Source organism: Poromitra crassiceps (genome assembly GCF_964638095.1).
Source record: "Poromitra crassiceps genome assembly, chromosome: 30".
NCBI lineage: Eukaryota > Metazoa > Chordata > Actinopteri > Beryciformes > Melamphaidae > Poromitra > Poromitra crassiceps.
This window is the reverse complement of record NC_139652.1, coordinates 15,511,214-15,528,814: the sequence shown is the minus strand read 5'-3', so window position 1 is coordinate 15,528,814 and position 17,601 is coordinate 15,511,214. Positions and strand designations below refer to the sequence as shown.

The window sequence follows — 17,601 nt, the reverse complement described above, 5'->3', positions numbered from 1 at the left end:
AATGCCTATATTTATGCTTCCCTGAAACCACATCCTGTTTAACACAGCTCTTTGTATATCTGTATTGTTTACTGGTTTCACACTCACTCACACCCAGTAGCTGATGATTGAGACAGAAGATGGAGATGTCTGAGCACGTTCACATCTACGACAACGAAGATCCTCTGGAAAGAGAGGAGCATCTACAAGAGAAGGAAGAGAGGGACTCAGCTGGAGGGAGTGACGAGGTGGAGGAGAGGGTAGTGGACATCTATGATAGTTTAGACAACTATGGAGGACGTGACCCCAGATCAAATAAGGAGAACACACCAGATCAGCAATTAGGTGAGTAGCACAACCAAACAGGCACACACACACACACACACACACACACACACACACACACACACACACACACACACACGACAAAACAGAACATAGCCAGTCATGTTGTAATGAACAGCAATATTCAGTAGCTATAACAGTCCCTCTGGTGCTTGTGTTACTAAAACATGGCCGGTCTGTTTTGTTGTTCATACAGCTGATGTTATCCAGCTAGTGACCAAGACCTACAGGGTGACTGTAGTGTGTCTGCTGCTGCTGTGTCTTCTCCTACTGGCTGGTCTTATAGGCGTTGTGGTCCACTGTGAGCCATTCACTTTCTCTATCACACATTAGATTTGCCCTCTTCAGCATCCATTTTGTATATTTGTCTCTACCTAAATTTAACCACTGTTTTGGATTTCCTGCGCAGATACAAAGACTGATGGAAGACTAGCAGAAGAATCCCTCAACAAACTGCAGAACCTCAACAAGACCTGGGCTGAAAAGATAAAGACTTGGTCTGAGCTCAGTGAGTCTAAACACACACACACACACACACACACACACACACACACACACACACACACACACACACACACACACACACACACACACACACACACACACACACAGATAAGCTGTGTGTCAGTGTGTGTGTGTGTGTGTGTGTACAGTTTTGTGTATGTGTGTGTGTGTGTGTGTGTGTGCATGTGTGTGTGTGGGTGTGTGTGTGTGTGTGTGTGCGCGCGTGCGCATTTGCATTCATGAACTTGCATGTACTGTACATTTGTGTGCATATGCATTGTGCTTTTATTTGCTGCTCTTAAGATGCTCTCCTCTTGCAGAGCGTTTCTGTAAAGATGGAGGATGCAGCTTATTCAGCAACAGTTTTTACTACATTTCTACTGATCAAAAGAGCTGGGAGAACAGCAGGCAGGAGTGCATACAGAGAGGAGCAGACCTGGTCATCATAAACACTGAAGAAGAACAGGTAAAGGGAAAAGTGGCAACACGTTTTTGTTTCTCTTAAATGTGCTGTTTGATTGTAAAAGTGTCTTTAGACTCTAAAGTTTAGAGTGTTTAATTGGATGAAGTTGGATTAAAACTCTCACATTCCACACTTTGTTTGAGTGCTTCACAAGTGTGTGTTGTAATTTGTCTTTGAAACGATTCAACAGAAATTCATCAATTCCTTAAAGAAGATTATTTGGATTGGTTTGAGTGACAGGGATGAGGAGGGAGTCTGGAAATGGGTGGATGGTAAACCTCTGAACAGCACAGGGTAAGACATTCATTCTTCAGTCCTATTTAACAGTAAACAGTCAACAGGTTGGCCTGATAATGATAATGCATTGTGGATCTTATTTTCCATCTAGTACAGTTGACTATTTTTCTTCTTCTTTTTTAAACAGTTTCTGGAACCCAGGCCAGCCCAATGATCACTACCATGATGTAATGAATGCAGACTGTGTTCACATATTATTTAATCAAGAACTAAACAGCTGGAATGATGCCAGATGTGACTCATTGCAATTCTGGGCCTGCGAAAAAGTGATTGACTTCTAACATTGTGTCATCTCAAATGAAAACATGTTGTGACTTTACACCAACACCAAGATTGTCATTCAGAGATTATGGGGATCGTCTTTTGTTTGTAAAGCACTTTGTCATCTATTTTTTGTCATAGCTTCAGAACAAGAATGTCTGTTGTGACCAGCATCAGTATTTGTTAAGCATCCAGTAGAAGTGTAGATTTACCAGCTCCTCTTTTCCACAGTCTCAACTCAAGACTTCAAGTGATTTTTGTTAGTAAGATTAGATTGTGCTACATCCTGCCTGAGGCACTTAGATAAGCTACTTCAGTATTATCTTTCAAATCACGTCAAACTACACCTTCATTGACCTACTGTCGTTTTGCAGGTTTGTCATTTTCTTGTGGTGTTTTTATTTTTAACCACCTTTGCCATGTGCTTTGCCATTTTTAATTTTTGTATAGTTGACATTTCTTTCTTTTATGCCGTATGATAAAGTACATTGTAAACTTTGCTTTTATGAGTGAACAAGAACAGAAGTGCTATATAAATCAAATGTATTTTGCCAATTTATTCTGTCTGGATTGACAAATAAAATGTTTTAGAAACACATGAGATTGCCTTGATTCAGTTGGCTTACAGCTCAGTCTTTTACAGTATTTTACTAAAACAAATGAGCAAAATTGACCATACATGATGCTGTGAATCAGTTCTGAATCCATGTGAGAAGAAATGGAAGTTGACCTGTTAACTTAGGTTTGGGAGCAGGGCCACGCCTCAACCACTACTCTAATTTACCTGGCAAGGTTACTTATACCTGGTGAATCCATCCTGCCCTGTCTGTCTCAAATATCTCGACCCACCCTCACTTACCTTCATCCACCCACCTTCCTACCTCATCCCTCATCCTCACATCCCTCATTCCTTCTTATTCAATCTGGTGCATACCTCTCTCACATCTCATTCTAGGTTCCGTCTGGGGGTTCTCTCATCAGCTCGGGCAGGAACACGCCTGAGATGGAACCCCCATACGGAGTCTCCCTCCGCCCGGTCTTCAGCACGTCCTCCCAGACCAGCCTAACAGATGACATCCTCCTCCATCTTCACCTCAGCATACACACATGCACACATCTGACATTTCATTCAACCTTTAAATTATATATTGTTGTGTTGTGGTCGTCGCTAGTGAACCAGTCTTCATTTGATCAAGTCCAGGAAATGCGTTCACTATAAGTCAGTGTGGTGCCCTGGACCTGATTGAACAGGGCTGGTCGCCAATTACAGGTGCAATCACCACCACTGCCTGTGTGTGTGGGGGGGGAAGCTTATTACTCCATGAGGGAGCAGGGAGCCAGAGTTGGCTTGACTTTCAACGGGTGTGGACCTCTCAGACAGGTCATGCCACTGTTAGGTAATAATTGCTCCTAATCAAAGTGGGTAAACACCAATGTTTAGTTTTATGACCTGACTCTTCATGTGTGGTGGTGATTGTGTCCTAAATTCTCCCTTTACGCCCACAGACTCAAGCCAGTGAGTCGGGAGGCCTGACCAATTGTTAAATTCCATCAAACGTCTTGTGCAGGCAGGAGACTTAACCTGGGTATGTTGGCAGTGCCAAATACCACAACTCAGAAATCCAGGCGGGGAGACTATATGCCGGATCAGCCACTGTCTCCTTAGGGTTTTGATTTTCGTTGCTATCCATCTTGTATTGTGAAACCATTTAATACCACTGTGCGTGGTGTGGTTATGTGCTAAATGTTCTGTTCTCATTGTACTCCTCTAGTTGGCCACCGTCTCGCTGTGGCAGGGCGCGTCCTGGTCCTTGGTAGCTTGCAGAGTGCCGTTCCGACCCCGTAGCAGCTTCTGGTGTGGTGCTGGTGTATGAGGGCAATCTTGTAGCTCTTTCTGCAACTGCTGCGCCTGTTGCTTAATGCACTTTTTATACTCTTTTTAAAGTTTTGTTGTGATGCTTTTAAATGTCCATTTTATTCTCTTTTATTTTATTTTCCTGTCAACCATTTTATGTGAAGCACTTTGAATTGCCTCTGTGTATGAAATGTGCTATACAAATAAACTTGACTTGACTTGTACTCAGGTGGTGTAGTGATAAGGAACAAGTGTGCACATGGGGTTTGTAGTAGTCGGGGGACTGCATGTTCCCCCCTTCCGTTTTAAAGTGTGATTTGTTCTTGCATGCTGTCTTGTGGTGCTGTGGTTTTTCTTCTCGCTCTCTCTACTCTCACAGGCACACCGCTGCTGTAGAAGAGTGCGGGCGTGCACTCAGGCACTTCGAGCACCCGGGCGGATGCTGTGGCCAGAGGAAGATAGCATACCTGTCCGAGCAATTTAACTTTTTAACATGTGTGTATATATATCTTGTACCCTGAACATGTATTGTATTAAAAACTATCTTTGGCTAAACTTGATTCATGCCTCATTCTGGGTGAATTTTAAGAACCAGTCAGTTAATGGGTGTTTTCGAATACATTCTTGGTGTTGAGCTCCTTCTGCTCAATGAAACTGAAGGTGGTATAGTCGAGGTTAAACACCAGTGGCTCACTTACTGTGAGGTTACCACATCAGTTTTAGTGGGCAACTTCAGCAGATCAGTCTCGGTTGTGCAAATGATATGGGACTTCTAAAAATTGTTAATTTACAATCTGATTTATTTATGAATGCATGCATAGCTTTCAAATGAAGAGATGTTGACTTACAATGTATCTTCACATCAATTAGAACTTTATAAAATATCTTAACTTCACACCACTGCCACAATGAGTGTTTCCTGTTAGAACGGCTTCCTGTCAGCTGGGTGATTGGCTCAGCCTCCAGCACTCAGGCCAAAAAAGGTGAAAAAACAATCTTGCATGTAGAGAAGTGAGGAGAAACTGTTAGTATCTGCACAGAGACGCATGATACTGAATGGAGCAAGGAAACAAGGCTTTATTTGGACATGGATCATAAAAAACATACTTATTTTGCAGTTTGTGCTGTTATTAAGCCATTCAATATATTTTGATGTAGCCTACGTATAGGATTTGTATCTATTTTTTACTCCTATCATGGAGAGGGGCCCTTTTTGGGGGTGAAAGTTCTCTTTAGTGCCAAGAAGGTGGTGTTGTGAGTCTGAATTCATGGTGTGATGACTCCACCCACTGTAGGCCTGTCTTGCTGTTCTGTTCTGCTGTGCTGTCTGTTACAGGTTGCTGATTGGCAGAGCTAAGTGGGTCATTACCTTAGTTCAGACCTGGGCAACTGGTGCGCGTGATAATGTCGCTGCTGTCAGGTGGAAACCTTGTATCTCCAAATTTGGCCATTATCTTTTTATTTCATAAATGGATTTAGGGGGTACGCTACCAAAAAATAACCTGTGAAAGTTTCAGGTACTTTGGACCAGTGAAAGATGTTATATTACTGGTTAATGTTATTACTATTACACTGTATATTAAAATGTGAACGTTTTTTCTTCCTTGTGAAAAAAAGCTTTTTTGGAGATACAAGGTTTCTGCACGACAGCAGCGCATGCTTCTGTGAAACCACATCCTGTTTAACACAGCTCTTTGTATCTCGGTGTTGTTTACTGGTTTCACACTCACTCACACCCAGTAGCTGATGATTGAGACAGAAGATGGAGATGTCTGAGCACGTTCACATCTACGACAACGACGATCCTCTGGAAAGAGAGGAGCAACTACGAGAGAGGAAAGAGAGGGCCTTAGTCACAGCTGGAGGGAGCGACGAGGTGGAGGAGAGGGTAGTGGTCATCTATGAAAGTTTAGACAACTATGGGGGAAGTGACCCCAGATCAAATACGGAGAACACACCAGATCAGCAATTAGGTGAGTAGCACAACCAAACAGGCACACACACACACACACACACACACACACACACACACACACACACACACACACACACACACACACACACACACACACACACACACACACACACACACACACACAGTGGCGCTGGAAGTACTTTTAGGTAGGGGGTGCTGCAAGGCCGTAGCCACCGATTCAACATTGCGGGCGCCGGAAAATTTGAAAAAAAAAAGGGCACTTTGTCGCCAGATTAGAGGAATATTAACATTAAGATTAGACTGTTGTGTCATTATTCAGTCACCTTTTCTCACTCACCTCCATGTCACCACTTGCTCCCACTGCTGTGTTGGAATCCTCATTCTCTCTCCCACCCTTTTTGGACTTTTAGCCATATTTAGAGGAATAATTCATTTTAAAATAACATTAGGATTATACTGTTGTGATGTCATTATTCAGTGTCTTCTCCTCTTCTCTGCAGCATTACTCAATTTACCCTCAGGACTCAGGGACAGTGATAGCCTACCTGCTATTCCTCCCATATATCTAGGGCTGGATTAATAGTACCATGGGCCCCCGGGGCTATTCATTTTCTAAGCTATTCATTTAGCCTTTTAGTCATAAAGATTATATCTTCCAGACTGAAATGTTATAACAGAAGTGGAGTATTGGCCAGAATTACATGAACATTTGGACACTTATTCAGCGGGTATTTTGCATGTTGCGTTCAGGTGCACTGTAAAAATATATACCGTAAATTCCGGACTATAAGCCGCACCGGTGTATAAGCCGCACCTGCAAAGTTGACTATTTTTTTCTTATATAAGCCGCACCGGACTATAAGCCGCGGGTGTTTTAATGGTATTTTTTTTTTTTTTTTTTTTAATTGTGTTTTAATGTTTAATTACCATATGTAAGGGTTCATGCACAGAGGGGATTGTCGGGAAAGAGATGGCTCTTTGAGGAAGCTCCCATTTATTAACATTTCAACAAAACAACATAACACAACACCACCTGTGTTGTTTTTTACAGTGCACACAGTGTCATACAGTGTCATACAGTGTGGTGAAAAGAGGGCAAGAGAGGAAATTAAAACTTATTATAGTTATATAGGATTTATAGTTAGAAAGAGTGCTAAAAAAGAGAGATTTTTTTTTTTTTGGAAAAAATCCATAGATAAGCCGCACCGTTATATAAGCCGCAGGGGCCAAAAAAGGCCAAAAAACGGGAAAAAAGGTGCGGCTTATAGTCCGGAATTTACGGTATATATATATATATATTTATTTAGATCTCTTGCCACCAGGGGGTGCTGCAGCGCCCACCGCACCGTGCTTCCAGCGCCGTTGCACACACACACACACACACACACACACACACACACACACACACACACACACACACACACACACACACACATATGACAAAAACAGGAAATAGCCAGTCATGTTGTAATGAACAGCAATATTCAGTAGCTGTAACAGTCCCTCTGGTGCTTGTGTTAATAAAACATGGCCGGTCTGTCTTGTTGTTCTTACAGCTGATGTTATCCAGCCAGTGAAGAAGCCCTGCAGGGTGACTGTAGTGTGTCTGCTGCTGATGTGTCTTCTCCTACTGGCTGGTCTTATAGGCGTTGTGGTCCACTGTGAGCCATTCACTTCCTCTATCACACATTAGATTTGCCCTCTTCAGCATCCATTTTGTAGTTTTTGTCTCTACCTATTAACCACTGTTTTGGATTTCCTGTGCAGATACAAAGACTGATGGAAGACTAGAGGAAGAATCCCTCAACAAACTGCAGACCCTCAACAAGACCTGGGCTGAAAACACAAAGACCCTCAACAAGACCTGGGCTGAAAACACAAAGACCCTCAACAAGACCTGCTGGGCTGAAAAGAGAAAGACTTGGTTTGAGCTCAGTGAGTCTTAACACACACACACATACACACACACACACACACACACACACACACACACGAGCTTGCGCAAAAAGCTATTGCAAATTACCAGAGGTCCCCAGATAATACTGATCCCATGCAAATAGGGTTTTACTCTGAGTGTGTGTGTGTGTGTGTGTGTGTGTGTGTGTGTGTGTGTGTGTGTGTGTGTGTGTGTGTGTGTGTGTGTGTGTGTGTGTGAGTGTGTGTGTGTGTGTGTGTGTGTGTGTGTGTGTGTGTGCGTGTGTGTGTGTGTGTGTTTTGCATTCATGAACTTGCATGTACTGTACATTTGTGTGCATATGCATTGTGCTTTTATTTGCTGCTCTTAAGATGCTCTCCTCTTGCAGAGCGTTTCTGTAAAGATGGAGGATGCAGCTTATTCAGCAACAGTTTTTACTACATTTCTACTGATGGAAAGAGCTGGGAGGACAGCAGGCAGGAGTGCATACAGAGAGGAGCACACCTGGTCATCATAAACACTGAAGAAGAACAGGTAAAGGGAAAAGTGGCAACACGTTTTCTTCTCTCCTAAATTTGCTGTTTCATTGTAAAAGTCTCTTTAGAGGGTGTTTAATTTGATGAAGTTGGATTAAAACTCTCACATTTCACACTTTGTTTGAGTGCTTCACAAGTGTGTGATGTCATTTGTCTTTGAAACAATTCAACAGAAATTCATCAATTCCTTGAACAAGATCATTTGGATTGGTTTGAGTGACAGAGATGAGGAGGGAATCTGGAAATGGGTGGATGGTAAACCTCTGAACAGCACCAAGTAAGACATTCATTATTCAGTCCTATTTAACAGTAAACAGTCAACAGGTTGGCCTGATAATGATCATGCATTGTGCATCTTATTTTCCACCTAGTACAGTTGACTATTTTTCTTCTTCTTTTTTAAACAGGTTCTGGCCCACAGGCCAGCCCAATGATCACTACCAAGGTGTAATAAATGCAGACTGTGTTCACATGTATTATCATAAAGAACTAAACAGCTGGAATGATGCCAGATGTGACTCATTGCAATACTGGGGCTGCGAAAAAGTGTTTGACTTCTAACAATGAGTGCGTTTACATGCACACCAATAAACTGATAACTGTGAGTAATCAGTTTATGGCAATAATCTGATTTCTGCGTTTACATGCACTTTAATAATCCGACAATAGGAAAAACCCGGGTTTACATGATTCAGTCAATTAGTCGGATTTCTCTCCAGAAGGCGGCGGTAATTCAACTTTTTACATGCAACTTGTACATGCGCAAATGTATAAACCCACAAGAAACCTGATACGCTGTATACATGCACTCAAAAGACAGGTTATTGGCCAAAAACCTAGGTATGTTTATCGGTTTATTCATAACCTGATAACGGCCATAAACGGATAAAGCTTATCAGTTTATGCTGTTTACATGACCATTTGAATAATCAGGTAACTCCAGAAATCCGCTAATAAACAGTTTATTGTCTGCATGTAAACGCACTCATTGTGTCATCTCAAATGAAAACATATTGTGACTTTACACCAACACCAAGATTGTCATTGTCATTCAGAGATTTAGGGGATCGTCTTTGATTGTTTGTAAAGCACTTTGTCATCTATTTTTTGTCAGAGCTTCGGAACAAGAATGTCTGTTGTAACCAGCATCAGTATTTGTTAAGCATCCAGTAGAAGTGTAGATTTACCAGCTCCTCTTTTCCACAGTCTCAACTCAAGACTTAAGTGATTTTTGTTAGTAAGATTAGATTGTGCTACATCCTGCCTGAGGCACTTAGATAAGCTACTTCAGTATTATCTTTCAAATCACGTCAATCTACACCTTCATTGACCTACTGTCGTTTTGCAGGTTTGTCATTTTCTTGTGGTGTTTTTCTTTTTAACCACCTTTGCCATGTGCTTTGCCATTTTTTATTTTTGTATAGTTTACATTTCTTTCTTTTATGCCGTATGATAAAGTACATTGCAAACTTTGCTTTTATGAGTGAACAAGAACAGAAGTGCTATATAAATCAAATGTATTTTGCCAACTTATTCTGTCTGGATTGAGAAATAAAATGTTTTAGAAACACATGAGATTGCCTTTGTTGTTGTGGTCCTTGCTAGTGAACCAGTCTTCATTTTATCAAGTCCAGGAAATGCGTGTCAGTTTTAGTGCAGTGTGCAAAAACTGCATATTCTGAGCATGGGCAACTTCTGCAGATCAGTCTCACTTGATTGTGCAAATGATATGTCAACTCTAAAAAGATTGTGAATTTACAATCTCTGATTTATTTATGAATGCATGCATAGCTTTCAAATGAAGAGGAGATGTTGATTTACAATGCCAGGTAGTTTATGCATCTCACATCAATTAGAACTTTATAAAATATCTTAACTTCACACCACTGCCACAATGAGTGTTTCCTGTTAAAACAGCTTCCTGTCAGCTGGGTGATTGGGTCAGCCTCCAGCACGCAGGCCAAAAGAGGTGAAAGAAAGAAAAAAAATCTTGCATGTAGAGAAGTGAGAGGAAACTGTTAGATAGTATCTGTTCAGTGACGCATGATACTGAATAGAGCAAGAAAACAAGGCTTTATTTGAATATAGATAATAAAAAGACTTATTTTGCAGTTTAGTAGCAGGCTATATGAAGAACAGAGCAGCAAATAATGTAAAACAAGTCTGAATAGAGATCTTGTGCTCGGCTCTTCTGTCAAAACACTTTCATCTGTGTCAAAACCAAACACTGTTGTCAGATCAGACTAACTCCAAGCCAGTCTAACTAAAAACACTACTGAGCATTCATTACACACTACATCAAACAATGAAAAACACAATGTTCAGGGCATGGAGCTCTAGATGTTTTCCCTATTGTTTACAATACAGTCAATGCATTTTGCATAAAATAAATCATAACTCAGCAGATTCAGCACCTACATACATTAAAAAAATAAAGTCCTGGAAACAGATAAAGACAAAATGTAAATGAGATCAGATGTTTTAATAGATCTGTAAATCAGAATATCGACCGACCAGACACTTGGTAAAGCACACACACACACGCGCGCACACACACACACACACACACACACACACACACACACACACACACACACACACACACACACACACACACACACACACACACACACACAGTGGCTGGTGAAATATAATCCTGGCTTGTCCTTCCTCCTCGGAGCAGGCCAGGAGCGGTGGGCAGCTTTTTCCTCACTCTGTCGACCCCCACACTCCAGCTCACACTGAGCGGGCCCAACTTCTGCTCAGCCGTCACTGGTCAGGTGACGATCCTCTGCATGATTTTCATGGGGGGTTCTTAGATGGAGGAAACTCCACACAGAAAGGCCCTTTTCATGAGATAGCCCACCTGGGCAGTAGGCACTGAAGACATGGGGCGGGGACACACCCTGAGCGTCCCAGCCGGGAATCAAACCCAGGACCTTCTTGCTGTGAGGTGACATCACTACCACTGTACCACTGTGCCACCGTGCGCTGTCATTAAGCCATTAAATATATTTTGATGTAGCCTACGTATAGGATTTGTATCTATTTTTTATTCCTATCATGGAGAGGGGCCCTTTTTGGGGGTGAAAGTTCCCTTTAGTGCCCAGAAGGTGGTGTTGTGAGTCTGAATTCATGGTTTGCTGACTCCACCCACTGTAGGCCTGTCTTGCTGTTCTGCTGTGCTGTCTGTTACAGGTTGCTGATTGGCAGAGCTGAGTGGGTCGTTACCTTAGTTGGTAGCACCTGAGCTGGAGCTGCCAGGGCTGTTCTACTGGGCAGTCTCCTGCCAGTCTGCTGCTGCTCATCCAACCAACCTCTTACTCATGATGTGCTTCATCACATGGCCTCTAGAGGGCGGCATTGACAAGTCTTGACTGAGACTAGTCACAACCCACATACTGGTAAGCCTGCCTGCCCCCTCGGTTGCAACACAGGGCTGAAACCCTATAGGCTCCCTCACTGAGCAGCCCACCACACAACAGCATTTAGCTGCAGTATGTTTAATTCAAGGAAAATTACGCTGGTCTATGGGAGTAACGGAGTGATTTCCCCCGTGATGGGCGTGGCCTATTTCATGCAGTGTCTCTATAGGGCCGCAAAAGGGTCAGAAACGGCCCTGGGCAGGGCGAAAAGTGAAGCCACTCACAAAAAAGCTGAATGGATTTTGTTTATAAATTGTCTAAAACCTGATTGAAAATCATATAAAATATTCAGGTTAACATAATTAAAAATCTGTTAGACCGCTCTCTCTAAGATGTTACTTAGGACACTTAAAATCGAAACAGGCCTATAGTTACTTTGCTTCTTCATACTGCCCTTTTTATATAAAGCTGTAACTCTTGCCTTTTCAGATTCTAGTGGGATGTTGGATTATGAGATTGAGAGATGTATGATGTGAGTAACATAAGGGGCAATAACCTCTACAGAATCTCAGAGGAACCTGGCTGGGATGGCATCCAAGCCAGTGGTTATATTAGAGTCCAGACCACTGAGCAATTTGGTGATTGTTGAAATTGAGACTTGGGCAAGACAGAACTTTTCCCCTAGTATCCCTTTGGCTTGATATAACTTTTTCACTAGGGGCTCATCAAAGTCCTTAGTGTTGGCGGGGAGTTTCTGTACTCAAAAATAATACTGGTTGAAACTCTGAGAGGTGTGGTAATGCCTATACATGCTTCTCTGAAACCACATCCTGTTTAACACAGCTCTTTGTATCTCTGTGTTCTTTACCTTCTTTCACACTCACTCACACCCAGTAGCTGATGATTGAGACAGAAGATGGAGATGTCCGAGCACGTTCACATCTATGACAACGAAGATCCTCTGGAAAGAGAGGAGCATCTACGAGAGAGGGAAGAGAGGGACTTAGCCACAGCTGGAGGGAGCGACGAGGTGGAGGAGGGGGTAGTGGACCACTATGAAAGTTTAGACAATGCGAGGGTAGTGGACCACTATGAAAGTTTAGACAATGCGAGGGTAGTGGACCACTATGAAAGTTTAGACAACTATGGGGGACGTGACCCCAGATCAAATACGGAGAACACACCAGATCAGCAACTAGGTGAGTAGCACAAACGAACGGGCACACACACACACACACACACACACACACACACACACACACACACACACACACACACACACACACACACACACACACACACACACACACACACACACACACACACACACACCAGTGGCCCCGGAACGAGTTTGCAATAAGGGGGACACAATTTTTTTTTTTTTTTTTTTTTATGGACGTTTGGATGATTTTTAGCCATATTTAGATGAATATCTCATTTTAAATTAACATTAGGATTATACTGTAGTGATGTAATTATTCAGTATTGTTCCTTTTCTCACTCACTTGGTGACCTGCTCTCCCTTTAGGTCATTTTATAATTACACTACAACAGACAGCAACACAGGCAGAAACACTTAACTTATTATTATTATTAATATTATCACTTCGAAACACAGTGCAAAACTTGTCATCTCAACACAAAAATAAAATAACAATAACCGTATACGATTATAGCAGCAGCCAATGACAGTGAGTGCAGTACAGAGTCCAGGTCTGTCTGTCTCTCAGGTGTAATAATCCCACAATGATCACGGCTTTAACAAGTGTCACAGTATGTGTAAACAGTGTAAAGTGGGCTCTAAGCGTCAGGGGCAGTTGCCCCCTCAGATTTAAAAAAAAAAAAAAAATTTAGGGGGACAAAATTTTAAGGGGGACAAAATGTCCCCATGTCCCCCTTGTTCCGGCGCCAGTGACACACACACACACACACACACACACACACACACACACACACACACACACACACACACAGACACACACACACACACACACACACACACACGGCAAAACAGAAAATAGCCAGTCATGTTGTAATAAACAGCAATATTCAGTAGCTGTAACAGTCCCTCTGGTGCTTGTGTTACTAAAACATGGCCGGTCTGTCTTGTTCTTACAGGTGATGTTATCCAGCCAGTGACCAAGCCCTACAGGGTGACTGTAGTGTGTCTTCTGCTGATGTGTCTTCTCCTACTGGCTGGTCTTATAGGCGTTGTGGTCCACTGTGAGCCATTCACTTCCTCTATCACACATTAGATTTGCCCTCTTCAGCATCCATTTTGTATATTTGTCTCTACCTAAATTTAACCACTGTTTTGGATTTCCTGTGCAGATACAAAGACTGATGGAAGACTAGCAGAAGAATCCCTCTACAAACTGCAGACCCTCAACAAGACCTGGGCTGAAAACACAAAGACCCTCAACAAGACCTGGGCTGAAAACACAAAGACCCTCAACAAGACCTGGGCTGAAAAGAGAAAGACTTGTTTTGAGCTCAGTGAGTCTTAACACGCAAAGCTATTGCAAATTACCAGAGGTCCCCAGATAATACTGATCCTGTGCAAATAGGGCAATAGAGCCTGTGTGTGTGTGTGTGTGTGTGTGTGTGTGTGTGTGTGTGTGTGTGTGTGTGTGTGTTCGTGTGTGTGTGTGTGTGTGTTTTACATTCATGAACTTGCATGTACTCTACATTTGTGTGCATATGCATTGTGCTTTTATTTGCTGCTCTTAAGATCCTTTCCTCTTGCAGAGCGTTTCTGTAAAGATGGAGGATGCAGCTCATTCAGCAACAGTTTTTACTACATTTCTACTGATCAAAAGACCTGGGAGGACAGCAGGCAGGAGTGCATACAGAGAGGAGCACACCTGGTCATCATAAACACTGAAGAAGAACAGGTAAAGGGAAAAGTGGCAACACATTTTTTTCTCCTAAATTTGCTGTTTGATTGTAAAAGTCTCTTTAGACTCTAAAGTTTAGAGGGTGTTTAATTGCAAGTTGGATTAAAACTCTCACATTCCACACTTTGTTTGAGTGCTTCAGTGTGTGATGTCATTTGTCTTTGAAACGATTCAACAGAAATTCATCAATTCCTTGAAGAAGGTAATCTGGATTGGTTTGAGTGACAGGGCTGAGGAGGGAGTCTGGAAATGGGTGGATGGTAAACCTCTGAACAGCACAAAGTAAGACATTCATTCTTCAGTCCTATTTAACAGTAAACAGTCAACAGGTTGGCCTGATAATGATAATGCATTGTGCATCTTATTTTCCATCTAGTACAGTTGACTATTTTTCTTCTTTTTTAAACAGGTTCTGGAACACAGCCACAGGCCAGCCCAATGATCACTACCAACGTGTTAGGAATGCAGACTGTGTTGACACATTTTATAATCAAGGACTAAACAGCTGGAATGATGGCAGTTGTGACTCATTGCAATACTGGGCCTGCGAAAAAGTGATTGACTTCTAAAGCTTGAATTATGCTCACCCTGCCGTGAAGGGCGCGTGGGTGGAGCGATATGGAGGACCAGGAGAGCCTTACGCTAATGAATAGAGTGTCCCCTTAATAATTATCCAATCGTACAATTAAAAAGAATAATTTCAAAATGAATTCACAAATGACGTATTAATACATCATTAAAAAGTCGTATTTGGAAAAGGAACTTCAAAAACATCCATTAAACAGTGTATTTCAAAATGGAATTACGAATACATAATTGAAAACATCATTTAATACATCGTTTCCTTATTCCTTTTCGAAATACCCAGTTGGAATTGTATTTGAAGTCACTATATTAAATCCCCGATTCGAAATAACGATTGGAAATGCCATTTACCCATTGCATGACACTTTTGGCCTTAGCCTAGAAAAACTGTGTAAAACAATGCAAATTAGACATGTACTTTAATTTTAAATTTGACATACCTTGTAGGCCCTGGAGAGTCTTAAGCTAATGAATAGAGTGTTCCTTTAATAATTATCTAATCGTACAATTAAAAAGAGTAATTTCAAAAAGAATTCACAAATGACGTATTAATACATCATTAAAAAGTCGTATTTGGAAAAGGAACTTCAAAAACATCCATTAAACAGTGTATTTCAAAATGGAATTACGAATACATCATTTAAAACATCATTTAAACAGTGTATTTCAAAATGGAATTACGAATACATCATTTAAAACATCATTTAATACATCATTTCCTTATTCCTATTCGAAATAACCATTTGGAATTGTATTTGAAGTCACTATTTCAAAACCAATTCAAAAAACCGTTTGGAAAACCATTTCATTTTAACATGACACTTTTTTGCTCTTTGTCACCAGCCAAACAGTGTCAATTGTGAATTGAGCCCCCTAATGCAAATGAGCCATGTAACAGGCTCTCTGATTGGCTAGAGAGCTTTGAGGCGCGAAAGAGCCTGGCTCAGTGGACTGCCTCTTTGTGTTCACACCCAGAGAAAGCTCAAAGCTCTCTAGCCAATCAGAGAGCCTGTTACATGGCTCATTTGCATTAGGACCATGGATTCATGATTGACACTGTTTGGCTGGGGACAAAGAGCAAAAAAGTGTCATGTTAAAACGAAATGGTTTTCCAATCGGTTTTTTGAATTGGTTTTGAAATAGTGACTTCAAATACAATTCCAAATGGTTATTTCGAATAGGAATAAGGAAATTATGTATTAAATGATGTTTTAAATGATGTATTCGTAATTCCATTTTGAAATACACTGTTTAAATGATGTTTTAAATGATGTATTCGTAATTCCATTTTGAAATACACTGTTTAATGGATGTTTTTGAAGTTCATTTTCCAAATACGACTTTTTAATGATGTATTAATACATCATTTGTGAATTCTTTTTGAAATTACTCTTTTTAATTGTACGATTAGATAATTATTAAAGGAACACTCTATTTATTAGCTTAAGACTCTCCAGGGCCTACAAGGTATGTCAAATTTAAAATTAAAGTACATGTCTAATTTGCATTGTTTTACACAGTTTTTCTAGGCTAAGGCCAAAAGTGTCATGCAATGGGTAAATGGCATTTCCAATCGTTATTTCGAATCGGGGATTTAATATAGTGACTTCAAATACAATTCCAACTGGTTATTTCGAATAGGAATAAGGAAACGATGTATTAAATGATGTTTTCAATTATGTATTCGTAATTCCATTTTGAAATACACTGTTTAATGGATGTTTTTGAAGTTCCTTTTCCAAATACGACTTTTTAATGATGTATTAATACGTCATTTGTGAATTCTTTTTGAAATTATTCTTTTTAATTGTACGATTGGATAATTATTAAGGGGACACTCTATTCATTAGCGTAAGGCTCTCCTGGTCCTCCATAGAGCGAGGGCCGGGCGCGTCAAATGACATAAATTTGTTGGGCGTGGTTATTCGCTAGCTCCGTCGGGCGCTCGCCTTGTGCATGATTTTTTTTCTAACAGCGCGAGCAGCGCACGGCTTCTCTCCAAACATGTCCGCTTTCAAGCCACTGAGCCCTGAACACTGAGCTGTGTTTTCACCACATTTCTTGACCCATGTGGTAGGCTATAAACTTTGATTTGCAACTGTTCATTTTTAGTCATTTCACCAAGTAAATGTGTTGTGTTGAGAGCATTATTGAGAGAGATTAAAAGCATCACAGAGTAGGCAATCAGGGCTGAGAAGTAAAACGTCTATTCAGTAAAAACAAGTTTGGTGATTCCTTTATGTGCTGATGTGGGGTCGTTTGAGAGTGAAAGCGCACTCAGTACTGCACATAATAGCGTTTCATTGCGACTTTTCCACGGACTGTTCTCACTATATTACCATTGTACAATACATGCTGATCACTTTCTGAGTATAATGGCATCAACCCCAGCGCGGGGTCTGCACGGAGACTCGCGGGGCCCCACCCCCAATGAGCTTGGTCGAGTATAATTCAGAGCTTAACAGTGGGCAGTGGTGGCCCAATGGTTAGAGAAGCGAGCTTGTGACCGGAAGGTCGTAGGTTCAATCCCCGGGACCGGCAGGATAAATCTGGGTGGGGAAAGTGAAAAGGCAGCGCTTGCCCCTCCCTCATTACCACCACTGAGGTGCCCTTGAGCAAGGCCCTTAACCCCAACTGCTCCAGTGGAGCTGATCAGTGGCCAG

General features: G+C 41.5%; 1 protein-coding gene and 1 long non-coding RNA gene across 2 annotated transcripts; both read left to right on the top strand.

Annotated features, from left to right (window-relative positions):
• The first annotated feature begins 207 nt into the window (after nt 1-207).
• Nucleotides 208-1,886, top strand: LOC310800569. The gene is made up of 4 exons (XR_014553885.1): nt 208-324; nt 1,149-1,294; nt 1,482-1,585; nt 1,716-1,886. It is a non-coding gene; the product is annotated as an uncharacterized lncRNA (long non-coding RNA).
• A 3,470-nt stretch (nt 1,887-5,356) lies between these two features.
• On the top strand, nt 5,357-9,618 carry LOC310800568 (C-type lectin domain family 17, member A-like). Its single transcript, XM_083663185.1, has 6 exons — nt 5,357-5,677; nt 7,197-7,301; nt 7,408-7,575; nt 7,944-8,089; nt 8,265-8,368; nt 8,499-9,618. The coding sequence occupies exons 1-6, from the start codon at nt 5,467-5,469 to the stop codon at nt 8,650-8,652; spliced, it is 888 nt and encodes a 295-aa protein (XP_083519311.1). The 5' UTR covers nt 5,357-5,466; the 3' UTR covers nt 8,653-9,618.
• The last annotated feature ends 7,983 nt before the right edge of the window (nt 9,619-17,601 follow it).

Excerpts from the sequence above, each read along its gene's own strand:
- LOC310800568 (XM_083663185.1), top strand. The coding sequence starts at position 5,467 with ATGGAGATGTCTGAGCACGTTCACATCTACGACAACGACGATCCTCTG. Across the intron at positions 5,678-7,196 it reads CACACCAGATCAGCAATTAG|CTGATGTTATCCAGCCAGTG; the intron begins GTGAGTAGCACA and ends TTGTTCTTACAG. Across the intron at positions 8,090-8,264 it reads TAAACACTGAAGAAGAACAG|AAATTCATCAATTCCTTGAA; the intron begins GTAAAGGGAAAA and ends ACAATTCAACAG.